Source organism: Miscanthus floridulus, chromosome 1 (genome assembly GCF_019320115.1).
Source record: "Miscanthus floridulus cultivar M001 chromosome 1, ASM1932011v1, whole genome shotgun sequence".
Lineage (NCBI taxonomy): Eukaryota > Viridiplantae > Streptophyta > Magnoliopsida > Poales > Poaceae > Miscanthus > Miscanthus floridulus.
Genome location: NC_089580.1, coordinates 168,911,755 through 168,932,413, shown reverse-complemented (window position 1 = coordinate 168,932,413; position 20,659 = coordinate 168,911,755). Strand labels below are relative to the sequence as shown.

The following is a 20,659-nucleotide window of genomic DNA, read 5'->3' as shown; positions in this document are numbered from 1 at the left end:
AGAGTTGTGAGGTAGCGGTATGCTCCTTCTGTTTCGCGTAACTAAGATCTGGTTTGGTAGAGCTCCGTCTTCTCTATACACTGTAGTAACAAGCTGGAACTGTTTTGAGCCGGGCCAAAGAGGCCCTACACCTCCCGACAGCTAGATGGTGCATCGTACCAATAAACTGGATTTCCATGTGAATCACGGTGACGCTTAGTGCCTCTCCGGCTTCTGTTATGACGCATAGATACCACAACTGGAACCATTAAAATTCCGAGGACTTGACAGCTTCATCATCCGTGTGTACACGCTGACAAATGGGGTGGGGATGCATGTCCTGGTGTTACAAAAGCCAATTGGTATGTTTAAGAAAATCACCCAGGGCCAGTTCGGGGACTACTGGTTCCCTGTCATTTCAGCTGATGTCACTGGCTGCCACTGGCATTCACATAGACGTTGTTTTCACGCTTGTCAGTTCGCCGTTGATTATTGGGCGATAAACCTGTAAAATAACACGCAGTGGCTTGCCCATGTATCACTGGAATGGGAGCTTCACGTCCGTGACATTTTTTCGATCTTGTCTTGGTTCCCCACTTGGCACTTGCGCACTAAATATTGCCCCTTTCGGGCTCCCAGTCCTAATCTTTCAGCAAGTAAAGAAGCCAGACGTCTCGTCAGTCGTGTCATTTGCCGGTTAAGTACTTGGAACATTTGTTGTCTGGTTGTATATACAGTGTATTTTTAATGGAAGGCATTGCTGTCTGGTTCTCGCGTCAGAAAGTGCAGTGGGATCTTATTTAGTCCTTTGGTGCCTGCTCTCTCCTGCACTCCAGAACTCATCACTTGTAGTAGTACATTATTTCATTCCTTTCTGACTCTTGCCTTTTCAAACCTGCAAACTCCAGTAAGTTAACCCCTTGAAAGTTGCAACCTATCTCCCAGAAAAAGAATATATTAACCCCTTGGAAGCTGAAACCACCGGGGATGAGCCATTTCAGCAGTCAAGCTGTTGTTGTTGCTTCACAAGCTGTGTCGACCGAATGGTATGGCCACACGGCAAGGCAAACTAGCTGAGACAGATGTAAACGACATTGACTTCAACCATCGTTTTATTACTAGCTGAAACCCGGGTAAGGGTAACTTCAGAGCAATCCGCACTTTAACCCCCTTCTGATTTCCTCATTGTGTCACATCAGTGTTTTGGATTCTACCTCTCAAGTCCGAGGGTGATGACATTGATGCTTTCACATGCTTCACGCAGGGCCTTTCTTTCCTTTTCTTTTCAGTCTCTACGTGTTGTTACCTCCCCGGCAGGTTAGATAGGGAGTGTGTGGCATGCTTTCAAAGCTCAGGCTGCAGGTTGAGTAGGACTGCAAGCCAAAGGCACAGAAGAAAACAAAGATCTGGTGCGAGGCTGTGATGCACAGATGCCGGTGTTTATCGTCCTGGAATGACCATCTGTCATAAATTAGCTTCTAAATAATGTTATACGTTTTTTTTCCTATTGCGATTACAAGGACAATTGATGAAAAAAACAGCTTCAAGGGATCGTTCTGCCCCCCTTGAGTTTCAGTTTATGTGTCTCCGGCCACCTTTACAGTCTCCATTTCGTTGAGCGAACCCTCGAGAGGAGGAGTGCGGCAGCGAAGCGGCGTATCCACGGGGTGGTGTTGGTGTGTAAATGGCAGTGGCATTGCCGGCGAGTATGTCGTTTGGTGGCTGCTTTTTTTTTTTTGACATATTACCTGGTTATGTTATCCTTGGGCCAATGTCATGGCTTATTATATCTTTTGAATTGTTTGGGCGATGTGTTTCTTTTTCTTGCTCTCTATTGTGTCGGGTTGTACCTTTTGCTTTGTAATCTAGTTGGCTACACATTTTAATCACAAGTTCAGGTTGGTCTCTTGCAGTTTGCCCCACGTTTTAATGACAAGTTCAGGCTGGCATCTTGCCCGTCATACGGCATGTTCGTTGGTTGGTTTCTGGGCTGGTTTGGGCTGGCTGGTGCTGGTTTGTTGTGAGAGGAAAACACTGTTGGCTGGTTGAATAAGCCAGGCTGAAACCAACAAGCGAACAGGGTGATAGTTCGCATCAGAAAAATGATGAAAATCGTGCTCCGATGTTGCTTTCTTTTTTTTAATGACTAGCAAATGTACTAGTGCGTTGCAATGGGACGTTCAACTTGTTATGTGATTATCTAAATGACTTACAGTTTAGAGATTTATTTAGTGATCACGTCAGGTGTTTCAATGCAATTAGAAATTGAACTTTGTATTGTACCTGGACACATGCTGCTCCAACTCGTTTATCCTATCATAAATTTAATTTCGTTTGGGATCAGACTCCGTACTCGTACTTACACATAAGAAGAGAATGGCGGACCATGAAAACACCTCGTATTTCAATTTATTATGGAATTGGACATTGTATCGTGCTTGGACACGCTAGTCTAACTTGCATAGGCGAGAGAGAGAGAGCGAGAGCGCGAGAGAGAGAGAGAGAGAGATTGAGAGATTGAGTCCATTGGGTCCTCGTTGAACTAATGTGGGCGGCGAAGGACGAAGAAACCTTTCGCTCTTTAATACTGGTAACAAAACATGTCCATGCGTTGGAACGGGACATACAATTTATTTATGGTGCTTGTGCCAATGATAATGAACTAACTGCTTTCGTTGGGACTTGGCCAAACCTTAAATCAAATAAATTTCAAGGCTCATAATGAATGTTAGTGCAATAAGGACTAATCTCATATAGAAAACTGATAGGAGATTGACTCAACTTAAATAAGTGGATATTTTGTACATCTATTTTGACTTTAAGAAAGGTGGAAGGCGAGCCAAACATCTGCACGTGTGCCACAAGGCTAATCAGCTCAGGTGATTAGACAAAGAGATAAATGTGGGACACCAATAAAGATTTTTGCAGCTCCAAAATCTTTATTGGTGTCCCACATTTATCTCTTTGTCTAACCACCCGAGCTGATTAGCCTTGTGGCACCCGTGCAGATGTTTGGCTCGCCTTCCACCTTTCTTAAAGTCAAAATAGATGTACAAAATATCCACACACTGTGTTTGTTGTTGTTGTTGGGCTGGTTGGTTTTGGTGCTACCGTTGTGAGGATTTTTTTTTTTTTGTTGTTATTCTGTGTTTTTTGAAGTTACTTCTTCTCTACCAATGCATGCCCAAGAAATTTCTTATCGGTTGTTTTTCGAGAAAAAAAATGTATAAATGTGAAATGACTTCACGACGAGTACTATCTGAGTTCGCAACGGGTACCATCTGCTGCGCTACACGATCCACACGTAATATCCCTGATCTGTGATCTCCAGGCTTTTTGGCGGTTTGGCTGCTTCGTCGGCTCAAGTGCTCAACAGCTGCCAAGAGGTTGACGTGTCATGGAACCGGAGAGATGGAAGAGAAATCTGGGAGCTGTCCAGAGAAGCAAATGTGTTGCTCTTCCGGTCTTGCTAACCAGTTTTATTGCTTCCGATGACAGAACACAAGAAACGTACAAGTAAACTCCATTTTCTTATTACTTCTAATACTGGTAATTTACAAACAAAGGTCTGGCTGATACATATAACTATATATATATTGGGACCATCCCAAACATGATCTCATCTGCTGTTCCCCCTTTACATGCTGCACCCCCCCTCCTGCTGTCGGAAATTCTCGGCCCGACCATTGCTGGATTCAGTCAGTTCCAGCGTGAGATCACCAGCCCTGGCTCGGGGAGTGGTATGTGATCGTCGCGGTCCTGGATGTCGAGAAAGTTTGGCTCCGGAGGATTCGGGAGTTTTACGCGGTGACCGAGGTCTCCATCGCGACGCGTTCGGCGTAGAGCACGTCCTCCTTGGCCTTCTCGGCCTCCTCCCACAGCTCCGGCAGCGCCTCCCTGATGTTGTGGATGCTCTCGAGCGCGTGGTCCGCGCCTTTCACCCGCTGCGATTTGCCCACCAGCACTGTGTGGAGGCCGATCTGCTTCCCGGCCTGGATGTTGCGTACGCTGTCGTCGAAGAAAATCTGCAGCAAACCAATCAGGTAAGCTTTCGTCAGGGACATGGTCAAGCAGAAAATTAATAACAATAAAAAGGTTCTTCAGGTGTGAATGCAACGTCGTCAGGAACAGGAATGGAAATTACACTGGGTGCCAGAGCTCGGAAACTTACCGCCTTGTGCGGGTTGACGTTGGCGATCCTGAGCGCCTCCTCCATGGCGTCGACGTTGGGCTTGCACAGGACGGGGGTCTTGGGCAGCTCGTCGGCGGTGCCGGAGCGGGCGAAGTGGCCGGCGATGTCGAAGATCTCGGGCTCCTCGTCTCCCTGCGGCGGGCACGGCGGGTTCAGGGTCTCGAAGCAGATGATCCCCTCGAAGCAGTCCTCCAGCCCCAGCCTCTTGAGGGCTCTCACGGCGTGGACCATATCGCCGTTGGTGAATATCTGAAACACCACACCACAGGTATAATAATTCAGCAAAACCATCCATCTTGTCTGGAGGAGGAGATATTTGTGTCATCTGAGGAGGACGCTTACGAGTTTGCGGATGCGCAGGTTCTTGAGAATGTGCTTGAGAACAGGGTCGGGCTTGATGTTGTCGTACGGCAGCCTTCCATGGACGAAGGCGTGGTACTCATCGTAATCGAAGCTGTAGCCGACCGCCTGGGAAATCCAAAGGAATGGGGAAAAACATGGGGCCTTTTTAGTTCACTGATTCACTAATAGAAGAATCGAACAATTCAAGGGATCAGGGTTCAGGGATGCAGCAATATACGCACCCTGAGGCCAGCCATCGTGGTGCCGTAGTTCTTGTACAGCAGATTGCCCAGGTTCTCGATCTTGCTCTCATCAATACCCAGCTTCTCAACCATGTAATCTGAAATGAATGGTGGCAAAAGCGAAAAGATGCAGGCATTCAGTTCACTGAAAGTTCAGACGGTACTAAAAAAACAAGCAGCAGCCAGTAACAGCAGGAGAAGAGGAACCTCACCTTCAATGTTCTTCTTGACATGGCCTGCGATCCCGGAGCTCAGCGGGTACAGGGTGTCGTCGAGGTCTGCAGGCAAAGAACAAACAGGTCAGAAAACCTTTGCATTCCGTGAAGGGGCAGAGGAACAAGGCAACAACAGAACGAAACAAAAATAAGACGGCAACGGGGCGGCGACATTTTTTCAGGAAGCAGAGCAGCAGCAGCTTACCGAAGAGCAGGCAGTCGAACTTGGGCTCCTGGACCTTGTGGCAGCGGTCTTCGAACTCCATGTCTGGGGACTGTGGTGAAGAGCGAGCTGCAGAGGAGGAATCGAGATTAGCAGGCAGTCCGAATACTTCTCCCGAGAATTCATTCCAACCCAAAATTCCAGTTCGGTCATGTCATTATTTACAACCCCCCTCAAAATTTTATCATTCTTTCTAGAACCCTGAAAAAACTAGATCATCATTTCCAATCTAACAAGCAATCCCGTCCTTTTCCCCATCCTCGGCGCAGAGTTCATCAGAGCTCTGAACCGACCCACATTTGCAGCGGCCAAGAACGCGAGCGTACCTAGCAGCTCAAGGCTCGCAGACTGCAATGCAACAGCTAGTGCAGCGGCAGAGCTGAGGACAGCAGTGGCGAGACGGGTCTCGAGGCTTCAAGAGAGCTCTGCGCACCAGAGGCGAGAGAGAGCAGGAGGCGGAGGGGGAGGAGAAGAGGCGGGGGCGGGTGGGTTTATATAGCCGAGCCATGGCTCCCCGGTCGGAATTAGCAGCCGCGGTTAGCAGCTGACCAGTCCAATGGCGTGCCCTTGTTAACTCGTTAACCCCAGTTGTTAACAGCCTCCGCAGCAGTGCCGCCCAGCTGTCGCCCCATGATTGGCCCTAACAAACGATGGGGCAGTGATTTTTCCGCCATTCTTCCCGAACTGCCCCTCAATCTTTCTGGAAAGTTTTGGGACGGAGCGTGCTGCCTCGGGAGGACATAACAGGAATTTTCATAGCGGAACAGACACAAAACTATAATGGTTGTATATGAGATCTCTTGTATTATACAGTACCCTCTCCGTCCAGAAAAGAATGTAATTATGTAAAACGTGTCAGTCAAATTAATCCAACTTTGATCAAGTTTATAATAAATAGTATTAGTATTTATGTCTCAAAATAAATTTATTATGAAAATATATTTTATAAATAATCTAATGGTACTTATTTTGTCTCACGAGTGTCAGTACGTTTTCATACAATTTTAGTCAAAGTTGAAATTGTTTGACTTCTCGAATTTTTTCTGAGAATTACATTTTTTTGTGGACAGAGGGAGTAGTCCATATTTTTATGGACACGGCTAACGCGCGCACCGTCATGTTAACAGCATGTCGGACGACGGATGCACATTTTCCCCCTGACGAGTGCCTTTTGATTCCTTGGCCAGCATTGGTGTGGGGGTATGGCTCCCAAGACATGGGCCGCACCATCGGAGGTGGCCCGGCCCACAAGATCAAGGCATGCACGGCGCTGCTCGGCGTGCATCGCAAGACATTGTATAGTACCAAATATGATACTTTACTTGTAACCCTGTCTCTCCAGACTATATAAGGAGAGGCAGGAGTCCCCTAGCGGATAGGCTACATCAAGCTACTTGGTCGTCCGGATCAATACAATACATCAAAGACACAGGACGTAGGGTATTACGTCGATCAGACGGCCCGAACCTGTCTAAATCGCTGTCTCTGCGCCTTTTGTCACCATCTGGTTCCTGATTACGCGCATCCCCACCGACAAATCTACCATCGCGGGATGCCCCTCGGTGGACTGCCGAGCATTCTGTCGACAGTTGGCGCGCCAGGTAGGGGAGTGCGCTTGATCCATGGCGAGCTAGATGGACCTCAAATCAACAGCGCGTTCTCGTCATCAATCGTGTAGAGATCCATGCTAGTCCACGACGACGATTTATCGCTGACTACACCAACCCTCGCGACAGCAGATCCGATCTCGGAACCACCTCCGAGGTCGCCTTCATCAACAACTCACCGTCCGCCGGGTGTTCGCCGTCAACGCCGACCAGATAACGCCATACGTCACCGACCAGACGCTCCGTCTAAAGCTAAGTCATGTCTTAATATTCTTCTAAATATTCTCTAATCTCCGTATATCGCCATAATGTTTCTCCAAGCTGTTTTCTCCATATTTGCTCTTCAAATGATTTTCCGAACCCTCGAACAGTCACGTTGATGCTCGGACGCCTCCAGAGACGGCCCTATCTCCGTCTCCTCCCTACACGTGCTACGGGCTCCACGCTCTGCGTTATGGGTGGTCGGCAGTGGCTCCTTGGTCACGCCTATTCCTCCTACATGTGCATGGGCTCCGCGCTCGACGTTATGGACTATGGGCTAGCTAGGAATGGAGACTCAGCTACACACTAACTGTTCGGGCAGTTTATATTAAACATAAATATATTTTCACACCAACTGATCGTCGAACTGCATATGCCGTTTCATCACCATTGCTGATTTTTCTCCGGAGTTTATTTATTTATGCATCATGTACTACCCGCTCTACATGTTTATATTGCAGGATCATCGTCTAGGTGATCGGATCACCTGGTGCTCGGACTTCTCCACCGATCAACTGGTCGGACCGCTTGGTTCATGGACTCCATCGCTGACCAGTTGATCGGACTGTTCGCCGGTCGTTTCTACTCAATGTTCACTTCATCGCCGACCAGTTGACCAGACTGTTCGTCGCTCGTGCTTCAATCACCAGCTACACCGGTTACTCCTCAGCGCTCGGATTCTTCGTGCTCGAGGACTAAGTGGGCACACTTCACCGCACGGACATCGTCAGCTACATCGGTGCTCAGACCTCGTCGCCTACGCAGGGCACTCCTCGGTGCTTGGACCTCACCGCCTACGCCAAGGACTTCTCGGTGCTCGAACATCGCCGCCTACGCCGGGGACTCCTCGATGCTCGGACCTCGCCGCTTACGCTGGGGACTCCTCGCTCCTCGATGCTCGGACATCGCCAGCAACGCCGGGGACTTCTCGCTCCTCGGTGCTCGGTCATCGTCAACGACGCCATCGCCAGCGACGCCGGGGACTCCTCGCTCCTCGGTGCTCAAACATCGCTAGTGACGTCGGGACTCCTCGCTCCTCGGTGCTCGGACATCGCCACCTACGCCGAGGACTCCTCGCTCCTCGGTGCTCGGACATCGCCGCCTACGCTGGGGACTCCTCGCTCCTCGGTGTTCGGTCATCACCAGCGACGTCGGAGACTCCTCGCTCCTCGGTGTTCGATCATTGCTAGCGACGCCGAAGATTCCTCGGTGCTCGGTCATCGCCAGCGACGCTGGGGACTCCTCGCTCCTCGATGCTCGAACATCGCCGCCTACGCCGTCATCGCCAGCGACACCGGGGACTCTTTGCTCCTCGGTGCTCGGTCATCGTCAGCGACGCTAGGAACTCCTCGCTCCTCGGTGCTCGGTCATCGCCGCCTACGTCGGGGACTCCTCGCTCCTCGCTCGTCGGCGCTCGGTCATCGCCGCCTACGCCAGGGACTCCTCGCTCCTCAGCGCTTGGTCATCGCCGCCTATGCCAGGGACTCCTCGCTCCTCGGTGCTCGATCATCGCCGCCTATGCCGGGGACTCCTCGCTCCTCGCTCCTCGGCGCTCGGTCATCGCTGCCTACGCTAGGGACTCCTCGCTCCTCGGCGCTCGGTCATCGCCGCCTACGCCGGGGACTCCTCGCTCCTCGCTCCTCGGTCATCGCCAGCGACACCAGGGACTCCTCACTCCTTGATGCTCGGACCTCGCCGCCTACACCAGGGACTCCTCGCTCCTCGCTGCTCGGTCATCGCCAGCGATGCTAGGGACTCCTTGCTCCTCGGTGCTCGAACATCGCCAGCGACGCCGGGGACCCCTCGCTCCTTGGTGCTCGGTCATCGCCAGCGACGCCGGGGACTCCTCGCTCCTTGGTGCTCGGACATCGCCGCCTACGTCGGGGACTCCTCGCTCATCGGTGCTCGGACATCGCCAGCGACGCCGGGGACCCCTCGCTTCTCGGTGCTCGGTCATCGCCAACGATGCCGGGGACTCCTCGCTCCTCGGTGCTCGGACATCGCCGTCTACGCCGAGGACTCCTCGGCACTCGGTCATCGCCAGCGAAGCCGGGGACTCCTCGCTCCTCGGTGCTCGGTCATCGCCAGCGACGCCAGGGACTCCTCGCTCCTCGGTGCTCAGTCATCGCCAGCAACGCTGGGGACTCCTCGCTCCTCGGCGCTCATACATCGCCGCCTACGCCAGGGACTCCTCGCCCCTCGGTGCTCGGACATCGCCAGCGACGCCGGGGACCCCTCGCTCCTCGGTGCTCGGTCATCGCCAACGACGCTGGGGACTCCTCGCTCCTTGGCGCTCGGACATCGCCGCCTACGCCGGGGACTCCTCGCCCCTCGGTGCTCGGACATCGCCGCCTACGCCGGGGACTCCTCGCCCCTCGATGCTCGGACATCGCCAGCGACATCAGGGACCCCTCGCTTCTCGGTGCTCGGTCATCACCAGCGACGCCGGGGACTCCTCGCTCCTCGGTGCTCGGACATCGCCGCCTACGCCGAGGACTCCTTGGCGCTCGGTCATCGCCAGTGACGCCGGGTACTCCTCGCTCCTCGTTGCTTGGTCATGGCCAGCGACGCCGGGGACTCCTCACTCCTCGGTGCTCAGACATCGCCAGCGACGCCGGGGACCCCTCGCTCCTCGACGCTCGGACATCGCCGCCTACGCCGGGGACTCCTCAGTGCTCGGTCATCGCCAGCGACGCTGGGGACTCCTCGCCCCTCGTTGCTTGGTCATCGCCAGCGACGCCGGGGACTCCTCGCTCCTCGGTGCTCGGATATCGCCAGCGACGCCAAGGACTCCTCTCTCCTCGGTGCTCGGTCATCGCCAACGACGCCAGGGACTCCTCGCTCCTCGGTGTTTGATCATCACCAGCGACGCTGGGGACTCCTCGCTCCTCGGTGCTCGGTCATCGTCAGCGACACCGGGGACTCCTCGGTGCTCGGATCTTGCTACGTCTCATCGGTGTGCTATCAAGCTGCTCCATGTTGTTTGGATCAGGGTGCTGATCTTGGACAGCATGTCTGGGGTCTTGATACGTGCATGTCAGACAACGTTGGCAAGCTTTTAGACTTCTTTGACCCAGCTACAAGATTCATTCTTCATCTTCCAGCAAGCTCGGGGACTAAGTGGGCACACTTCACCTTGCGGCGAATGTACTTGTTCTCATCTCGAGGCTACGCCCGGGGACTGGCTGCCTGCTCGGCTGGTCTTCTACTTTATGACCCTAACACCACATGACTGCGTCACCTACTATCAGGCTCGAGGACTAGCTATGGGGGTATGGCCCCCAAGACATGGGCCGCACCATCGGAGGTGGCCCGGCCCACAAGATCAAGGCGTGCACGGCGCTGCTCGGCGTGCACCGCAAGACATTGTATAGTACCAAATAGGATACTTTACTTGTAACCCTGTCTCTCCAGACTATATAAGGAGAGGCAGGGGTCCCCTAGCGGATAGGCTACATCAAGCTACTTGGTCATCCGGATCAATACAATACACTAAAGACACAGGACGTAGGGTATTACATCGATCAGACAACCCGAACATGTCTAAATCGCTGTCTCTGCGCCTTGTGTCACCATCTGGTTCCTGATTACGCGCATCCCCATCGACAAATCTACCATCGCGGGATGCCCCTCGGTGGACTGCCGAGCATATTCTGTCGACAGTTGGCCTCACCTAACCTAGCAAATCAGCATGTGTTTCCTTGGTCGGTGAGCACCTCTCGGTTTGTGCGCTGTCAGGGCCAATATGAGCAAGCTAGAACTGCTCTTCGGCGTTGGCAAGCCTATCCTTGCCGAGCAAGGCGAGACAAGATTCCTAGGCAAACTAACCAAACGCGCCCTTCGTCTATGCCACCTCTCGTCCCTGAGACCACCGCTGTCCCTAATCCCAATTATCCTCTCCACTTCCAAGAATAACTACCCTCGTCTCTGGCTCTGACGGTGAAATACCACCACACGCTATTGTTGTCATCCCTAATCATAACATCCACGTCCTTGTCTCAAGCCGACGCCCCCGTCGCTGATACGCCTAACCAGCCTCTCCCACCGCCCTAGGACGGTGTCCCTGCCACCCCGCCCCCATTGTCATCTCGACTGCCACCACCGATAGCTCGCCCGGCCTCCCTAGAATCCCCTTTCGTAGAACACAAAACCTGAAAGGTCCTAATGGCTAGAGGGGGGGGTGAATAGCCTAATAAAATTTCTACAACAACACTTAACAAAGTGGTTAGACAATTATGAGGCGAAGCGAGTGTTGCGCTAGCCTACTTAAAATGCAAGCCACCTACCACAATTCTAGTTTAGATAGTGTCTATTCACACAATAGCAAAGACACTATCCTATGTTAGTGTGCTCTCAAAGACTAACTAAAGAGCCACACCAACCAAGCAAGCAAGCTCTCACAACTAGCTACACTAAAGAGCTTGTCAACTAGTTTGCGGTAAAGTAAAGAGAGTGATTTGAGATAGTTATACCACCGTGTAGATGAAGTACCAATCAATCACAAAGATGAATAACAATGGAGACCAATCACCTCGGAATCAAAGGATGAACACAATGATTTTTACCGAGGTTCACTTGCTTGCCGGCAAGCTAGTCCTCGTTGTGGCGATTCACTCACTTGGAGGTTCACGCGCTAATTGGCTTCACACGCCAAACCCTCAATAGGGTGCCGCACAACCAACACAAGATGAGGATCACACAAGCCACGAGCAATTCACTAAAGTACCTTTTGGCTCTCCGCCGGGGACAAGGTCAAGAACCCCTCACAATCACCACGATCGGAGCCGGAGACAATCACCACCTCCGCTCGACGATCCTCGCTGCTCCAAGCCGTCTAGGTGGCGGCAACCACCAAGAGTAACAAGCAAAATCCGCAGCGAAACACGAACACCAAGTGCCTCTAGATGCAATCACTCAAGCAATGCACTTGGATCACTCCCAATCTCACTATGATGATGAATCAATGATGTAGATGAGTGGGAGTCCTTTGGCTAGGCTCACAAGGTTGCTATGTCAATGAAAATGTGCAAGTGCTGTCCCTTGAGCCGGCCATGGGGCTATAAATAGAGCCCCCATCAAATAGAGCCGTTATACCCCTTCACTGGGCAAAACGCGTTCTGACCGGACGCTCCAGTCGTGTTGACCGGACGCTGGACCCCAGCGTCCGGTCGCTCGCAGACGACCACGTGTCCTGATTCCAACGGTCACTTGACCTGACCGGACGCTCCGGTATAAACTGACCGGACGCTGAAGGCCCAGCGTCCGGTCGTTTCCAGTAAGCTCCCGAGCATGACCGGACGCGTCCGGTCGAATGGGATCGGACGCAGCCAGCGTCCGGTCACATTCCAGCTACTGTGTCACCGTACGTCAGCGCGACCGGACGCAGCCTGCCAACGTCCGGTGCATTCAGATCTAGCGTCCGGTCAGTTGACCGACGCTGGCATCTTTGCGACCAACTCGTTTTCACTTCTAACTTCTTCACCCTTGCTCCAATGAGCCAATCACCAAGAATTTTGCATCCGGCGCAATAGAAAATAGACATTTCATTTTTCCAAAAGCGCCGAATCCCGCCTCGTAAGCTCGGCGGGAGGGAGAGAGGGACCCAAACCCATCTCAACCCTGCAAGCACCTTGTGCACATGTGTTAGCATATTTTCACAAATGTTATCAAGGGTGTTAGCACTCCACTAGATCCTAAATGCATATGCAATAAGTTAGAGCATCTAGTGGCACTTTGATAACCGCATTCCGATACGAGTTTCACCCCTCTTAATAGTACGGCTATCAAACCTAAATGTGATCACACTCTCTAAGTGTCTTGATCACCAAAACAAATAGCTCCTATGGTTTATACCTTTGCCTTGAGCTTTTTGTTTTTCTCTTTCTTCTCTTCAACTTTAAGCCCTTGATCATCTCCATGCTATCACCATTGTCATGCTATGATCTTCATTAGCTTCTTCTACTTGAAGTGTGCTACCTATGTCATGATCACTTGATAAACTAGGTTAGCACTTAGGGTTTCATCAATTCACCAAAACCAAACTAGAGCTTTCAAAACCCCCAGCCCTAAACGCTAAAATCCTAACCACTAACCTAGCTTAGGGTTACTGGATCTCCTCGACTTGTCATCAGAGGAGGGCTTGGGGTCGTCAGATCCATTTGACATGTTGGAGTCGCCGGAAGGAGATACTGGATCCTTGTCCGCCATGGATTTGAGAGGAGAGAGAGAGGGAGAGGGAGAGAAAGGTCGAGAAAGACAAAGGAAGCAAAGGAAGATGAGTGTGCAGATTGCGAACTAGTCTGGGTGAGACAAGATAAGACACTCGGCTGGGGAAGGCTTTATCTATCTATTTGTATATCTAGATCTATATCTATAACTAATATTAAAAATAAAAAAATTCTTTCTCTCACTGTCCATTTCTAAAAAATTAAGATTATTATATAATTATCCATATCTATACCTAATATTAAAGATTTTTTGTCAATCATCTCTCGCTTTTTCCTCCATCATCTGTCTCTAAATTATTATGGCTATTATATAGTAGTCCATATCCATATCTATATCTATATCTATATCTATATCTATATCTATATCTATATCTATATCTATATCTATATCTATACCTAACAATAAAGGGTAGAATTTCTATAAATAATATATAGTAGTCCATATCTATATTTGTATCTTTATCTATACTACACGCATATACTTGTGTGTGTGTGTCTCTGCACACGGCTAATATTAAAGTATGGAAATCTATTTCTTCTCTCTCACACCCCTCTTCCATCGGTTTGACGTCTCTCACTCTCATTCTTCTCGCCTTCGGTTTGACGCTGCAAGACCGTCGTTGGTATCACACCACTCAGGTCATGTTATGGTTGAACAATTCCGTTCATATCACGGCGCACATGCGGGCATGTGGCTCGTCTTCCGCCCCTATTTAAACTGGCTGAGCTCCTGTCAATTTCCTATACGAGATTAATCATTAACTGCACTAACATTTTATTATAGACATTGGAATTTATTTAATTTAAGGTTAGACCAAGCTCAATTAAAACCAATAAAAATAAGTAATCCATCATGAACATCATGCAACATATTCGCCCTGTTCGTTTGGGCTGGTTTGGCTTATAAGCCATGGCTGAAAGTACTGTTGGTCGGTTTGGTGTGAGAGAAAAAATATTATTCGTTGACTGATAAGCCATGGCTTATAAGCCAAATACGACCAAGCGAATAGGCTAATTATACGAACCCGACTTGTTTGTTAGCAATGTATATTATAAGTATATGTAGAAGAAGAGACCAGAGAGAGCGTGTTGCACGAACGCTGATGACAATACGGATACGTATTATGCATTTTGAGGCATTAAAGTATGATGAGGAAGTTGTTCAGATGAAATAACGAAGGAGACCTGACCGGGCATTGCTTGCCAGTCGCCACCCCTGTGACGTGTGTCCTGACGCAAATTATTTGGTCACAAACTTGTTCCAAAATATTTATGGGCACGACAAGGCAGCAATTATGTGATGTTAGCGGATTAAATTGGACGATAATTGAGCAAGCAACCGAAGGAATCTCGAGAAAAGATGCCGTGCAAAACTCTGAGGATGGAACGGGGAACCAGTTTTACTGTGGCTGGCGGTAAATCGCAGAGGAATATCCCGATAGCACGAGGATATGGGGCCATGGGGGCATGGAAAATCTGGAAATGGTTGGATCAGAGGGCAACAAAGGGTTCATGTGGTTGTGTAGGCGCAGCAAACTTGAGCCGCTTCCCTCTCCCTCTCTGAACAAGAACAACGCATTTGCCCTCTTCAACTTGCCCTCTGCTAGAGAACGGCCGGTCTCCTCCTTTTCTTTGACACGACTTGTCGTTGAACCAACACCTGTCGATTTTTTTCTTGCACGGGAGATCACACTTGTCAAGACTTTGCCTTGCGAAAATTTCACCGGGGACTCGCCCATGCGGCCAGCATGCATATTTCTTCTCTCGATCTGCAGGAGTTGGACTCGGCAAAGGAACGAAGCTTCGTTCGTGAGGTCAATGAGACGCTGGGCTGGGGGACGGATTATTGCCACTGGCAGGCGCAAATCATTTGGGTGTGTCCAATTATTTGGAGCAAATCATTTGATAATGGCCTTGATGGGCCACGTGGCGTCCGAAAATCACCCATTTTCGCCTGGCGCACGGGCCGACACGTCAATACCCACATCATATAATACGCGCGCCCATCGTGATCCTAAAAAAGAATAACTCCCGGGGAAAAAAATAACTCCCGTTCGAAATGGAATGGTGTCCCGTCGTGGTCCTTGAGACGAGACTAAACTGAAAACTCCCCGGGGTAAAATCGTGTGCTCGCCGTCGAGTCGTACTGCCCGAGCCAACGGGGTGAGAGCACGGCGCGAGGCAGATTCGCTCCGGTCATTGGTCGCTGCGGGATCGCGGGGGCCTCGGCTGCCACTGCCCACTGCCAGGGTTGACATCAAGCGGTCGCGACAGGCGCGCGGGTACGGGCACGCGTATGTGCGCGCCCCGCGTTGGGTGGCTGCGGCGCGCGCGTCGTGGCATGCCCGCGCCCGCGCCAGCCGTCCTGCTTGCACCTGGGCCGCGCACCCGGGGTGCTTGCCTGCTCGGTGCGTGCACTGCGGCACTGTGTCGCCGCGTCGGAGCCCGTACGACCTACGACGCGCACACACGGTGCGTGGTTGGATTCTGCACGTGACTGAGCAGGGGCGGGGCGCTCGCTCTCGACGCGTCCACCACGCTCGCCGACGCCGGCGTGATGGAATGCGACGGGTGGAGGATGGCGCGCTCGGACCGCTGCCACTACTGCTAAAGGCTGCCTGTGGTTTCAGGAGAGGTTTTCAAAATACTCTCTCCGTCACATCGTGTCCAGGTTCAAAGCTAAATTGCGGACGATCGAGGTCGATGGATCCGGCGAGGCGATACCCGACATGTAAGTTATGGCGAGGTGACTGCTGGCAGATGGACCCGCGCTTCCTCCGTGGCAGTTTTTTTTTTGATAGGCTACGTTCGTGCGACTAGTCATTTTTATTTTCACTAGTTGGTAAGCACACAAGATTCCCTATAGAGGAAAAAAATTGCACATTTTAAAGGGAGCGTAAATTTTCTCTAGGACGGGAAGGAGTGATAGTAGACCATTAGACCAGGTCATGCCTGGGGTTTAGGTAGTATGTACAAGTCTAGGTTTGATTTATTTAGACAACGAAACGAAGCCTAGCTAGGTTTGATGGGCCACTTTTGATATTAAATAAAACATAGAAAAAAGAATCTATAGCAGCCAATTAGGCTTGGACTTTATTATGTTACATAAGCTTGTCTTACCAGGCATCATCACACGTCCTAATTCTCGCTAAACCTAGGCACGTTAGGGACGCTAACAAAGGTTAGACGGCATGTCGATCGTGCATGGAAGTTAGGAGTATGAGTACTGTAAGGCCGCAACAAAAGCTCAAATATCTTTGGCCGCTAGTACGAGACCAGTACCACGGACATGGCTGCGTGAGATTCAAGCGCACCGGGCACTGGCAGGCAGGCAGGCGTCAATAATTCCGCTGCCTGCCGCGCTGCCAGTGAGCTGCGACGCACAACAACAACATGCCAGGCAGGCAGCCTTTGCCGTATTGTACTAGCATTGGACATTGGAACGCAGGTCCAAAGTCCAAACCGGTGTACTGCACCAATTGGATTTCTCTCGTCTCCATCTCTTGGGCTGCGTTTAGTTCCCTAAAAGTTTTCTAAAAAGCGCTATAGCAGCTACCACATCGAATTTTACGATACGTGCATGGAGCATTAAATATAGATGAAAAAAAATTAATTGCACAGTTTGGTTGGAAATCGCGAGACGAACGTTTTGAGCCTAATTAGTCCATGATTGAACACTAATTGTCAAATAAAAACGAAAGTATTACAGTAGCCAAATTCTCAAATTTCACGAACTAAACGCGGACTTGGCCTTGCTTGCATTGGGTGAATTCCGGAGTCCGGAGTATCTCGTCATCATGCAAATTCCGGTACAGAAACTTATTATTGCAAGGTCAATCATTATTGCAGGAGTTTCTTCTTCTGAAACACGTCGTAGTCCAGTGCAAATTCCATATAATTTCGAGAGCAGCAGGCAGCAGGCTCTTGATCGAAGTCTAGTTGGGATTGTTCTTGGACAGAAATGAATTATTGGGAAACGAATTGAAGATAAGAACGGCTGCTGGCGCATGATTATTACTGACCGAGATCGAGATGCAGGGAACGGAAGCATCCATCGGGGGCTCAATAATTCAGAGAGACAGCACATCAAGCTATGGCGTGCGGCCAGTGTGCTCTAGCACCCAGTGCATTAATCATTGGCAGCCACTTGTGCAGTTCACTACGTAGCTGTTTTAATTTATTCGGTCCGTTCGTTGGTCGGTGTTTGGGCTGATAAGCCCGGTTAGTGCTGGTTTGTTGTGAGAGAAAAATAATGTTAGCTAACTGATAAACTCTGCTGAAACCAACAAGCGATCAGGTTGATTTTTTTTCAAGTAAGTAGTAGCCGAGACTGGAGAGCGCTGCACGCATGGCATAATTAAGCATCCAGATCGACCTAGCTAATTAATCCGCAGCTTGGAGTGTGTGTGTGTGTTGGACTGTCAGCTCACCACTCACCAGCCGCCATCAGGTTCAGGTCCATCTGCATGGTGGCACCACTTCTGCACGCACTGCTGTCCAGTTTTGCTGCTTGGCAGGAAGCACAGAATTAAGTAGTATGAACTTTTTCGTACATCATACATGCGTGCTATTTTCGCTGCCTGCGCTCTGCCGTGTGCATCGCAGCAATAATTTGACGACGACGACCTCGGCGAGGGCACGCAACGCGACGTCACGTTTGCGCCTCGCGCGTCGCTGGAAGTCGTCCGCTGCGTACCGCTCTCGGTTTTGTTTATGCGGTCGATGGCAGCAGCCGCGGTGTTGTTTATCGCGGTAGTCAGTTTTAAAAGGTTTGGGAGATCCGCGCGGCCTAATCTGGGACGGTTCAACTACTGCAGCCCTAATTAAGTTTACTTTGGACTGGCGGAGATCGCGTCTGTTCACACTACAGTCAGCACAGTGGTTCTGTAATTCATCATGATGCAATTCTTCTTCTTTTAAGAAAATTGAGGCATCTCTCTCCGGCCTCTGCAAGTGCACATAACCAATGCGATTCTCGTTTACAATAGCTTTTTGTCAGTTTCAGGAGTGGAGTGTGGTATCAGCCATCAACATCATGTGGCTCCAAACGCACTGCCCTCTAGCTGAGATGGTTTTTCTACACAATTTCGATACTGTATGATGTACTACGAATATATGCTTGCAGATTGGAGAACTGTACTACCGCTGTCGTTCATATTCAGCAGCTGCGATCGCGCGAGGATACGACAAATGTATGCGTTGAATTAAGCAAAGTTTCAGTTTCAGACGCACATCGCCTACAAGTCCGTCGGTCACATCAGAAATTTCAGTTCTGCTCACGGACTCACCGTTCGTCTCGCCGTCCCCAGGGAGAGCAGGTATACTGCATCGAAACCGTCGCAAGAGGACAATTCTTCAACTGATCATGGGTCGAGGCACACAGTTCGCAGTTGCGTGCCGGTTGCCGAAGCCCGAAAGAACGCAAAACCACGCACGCACTAGCCCCTGATGGCTACCCCGCTCAGAACTGGCGCTCAGTGAAGCAGTGCTGAAGCCACTTCTACAGGCGCAGGATGAGCCGAGGACGGATTGGATGGATGGGGTGCAGTGCAGCGCTGTTGCAGGGCAGCGAACGACGGATCCCCCTTGGAATGAAATGTGTGTGCCCTGGTCCGTTCGCTGTTCTGAAACTTGACTGAAATTAACGGATTTTATGATTGTGGAACACTAGTTGATGAACAGTGTTGTGCGAGGAGTAGCAGCCGGCTGGTCTGGAAAATCCAGACCAGCGAACGCAGCCGTGGAGGGCACACACATTTCTATCCAAGGGGGGTCCGTCGTTCGCTGCCCTGCAACAGCACTGCACTGCACCCCATCCATCCAATCCGTCCTCGGCTCATCCTGCGCCTGTAGAAGTGGCTTCAGCACTGCTTCACTGAGCGCCAGCTCTGAGCGGGGTAGCCATCAGGGGCTGGTGCGTGCTTTTGCCAAGGCGACCAGTGTTCTTTCGGGCTTCGGCAACCGGCACGCAACTGCGAACTGTGTGCCTCGACCCATGATCAGTTGAAGAACTGTCCTCTTGCGACGGTTTCGATGTAGTATACCTGCTCTCCCTGGGGACGGCGAGACGAGCGGTTAGTCCGTGAGCAGAACTGAAATTTCTGATGTGACCGACGGACTTGTAGGCGATGTGCGTCTGAAACTGAAACTTTGCTTAATTCAACGCAGCCGTGGTGAGCTGAATGAATGAATGCCTGAAAGCTGCTGCTGGAAAGAATGGAAGTGCACCAGAACTTGCTGTTGCCGTTCGTGATGATTGGTGACTGATGAGTGAGCGACGACCGACGAGAAGGGGTGTGTGTTGAGTGCTTCAGACTCCGGACTCCAGAGTGGCAGGGCCAAGCAAGCTGGCTTGGGATGGATCGACGCGATGCTGTTAGCCCTAGTATCCCGGACGGGCGTTGGTTCTTTCTGTGCTCCTTCGAGCCTGACTTTTCCTCTACTATAATCAGCGTCGCGTTAGCTGCCCAGGACCACGCACGGGTCGCAGGCAGGCGGAATGCGCGCCAGTGGGCAGTGCCGCGACGGGCGCATGATAATTGATGGCATTGTCAACCATCTTTCATGAAAGATACAGCACGATGCAAGTAGGTCTAGAGTCCGAACACTGATGATCTGAAATGTGAAGTCTGAACAGTGTAGACATGCATGATGCCAGAGATCTTTTCACGTAAACTAAGGGCGTGTTAAAAATTCCACCCAATCCACGTATGTGTGGATTAGGGTGGATTTGTGTGCAGTTAAATAAAACCTAAACGAGGTCCCGATCTCCTCTATATTTCTTTACTCTCCATTTTGCGTTCTTTGTGCAATCTGCTCCTTTCTTTTCTGGTGTCACTGTTGTTCATGCAAAGGAGCAAATGTGTCACTGCAGCATTATTGCTGTTCAACTGCCAAATATCTTCAGAACAATCTCTACTGTCCTTTTTCTGCCCTTTTTCTCTGACGAGGCAACCAGACTATCGCCCACCCTATGAGGCTATGAGGCTGACTGGCTGTTTTCAAAACGATCATCATGTTTCCATGTCATTATGTCAAAATTCTGAAACAGAAGACAGCCAAAGATTATTGAGCGTCACAGGCCATTTTGAGTGGGAGGTTTCCTATTCCAGTTTCCAAGAGTTCAATGCCAGTTTCACATATGAATGCACAATTTCACTGTAACATTTAATTATTACATGGTGTTGCGATCAAGTTATATTTGAAGTGTTTTCTTATAACATATTTCAATATTTGAAGTATTAGTGTATTAGAACATGGTCACGTTAATCAGTTTGAATGATACTTCAACACTAATTCGTTAATTAATTCAGTCAAGTGAACTCAACATTTTAAGCAAAAAGAGGGTCCAAAGCTCTGTCATCTTAAAAG

At 50.4% G+C, this 20,659-nt stretch overlaps 1 protein-coding gene across 1 annotated transcript; it reads right to left on the bottom strand.

Annotated features, from left to right (window-relative positions):
- Positions 1-3,633: 3,633 nt before the first annotated feature.
- LOC136501681 (uncharacterized protein C24B11.05-like) lies at positions 3,634-5,660 on the bottom strand. The gene is made up of 7 exons (XM_066497205.1): positions 5,520-5,660; positions 5,176-5,262; positions 4,968-5,033; positions 4,756-4,853; positions 4,514-4,639; positions 4,151-4,420; positions 3,634-4,004 (listed from the first exon to the last, which is right to left on the bottom strand). Exons 2-7 carry the CDS (start codon positions 5,234-5,236, stop codon positions 3,780-3,782), a joined length of 846 nt encoding a protein of 281 aa, XP_066353302.1. The 5' UTR covers positions 5,237-5,262; positions 5,520-5,660; the 3' UTR covers positions 3,634-3,779.
- Positions 5,661-20,659: the final 14,999 nt, after the last annotated feature.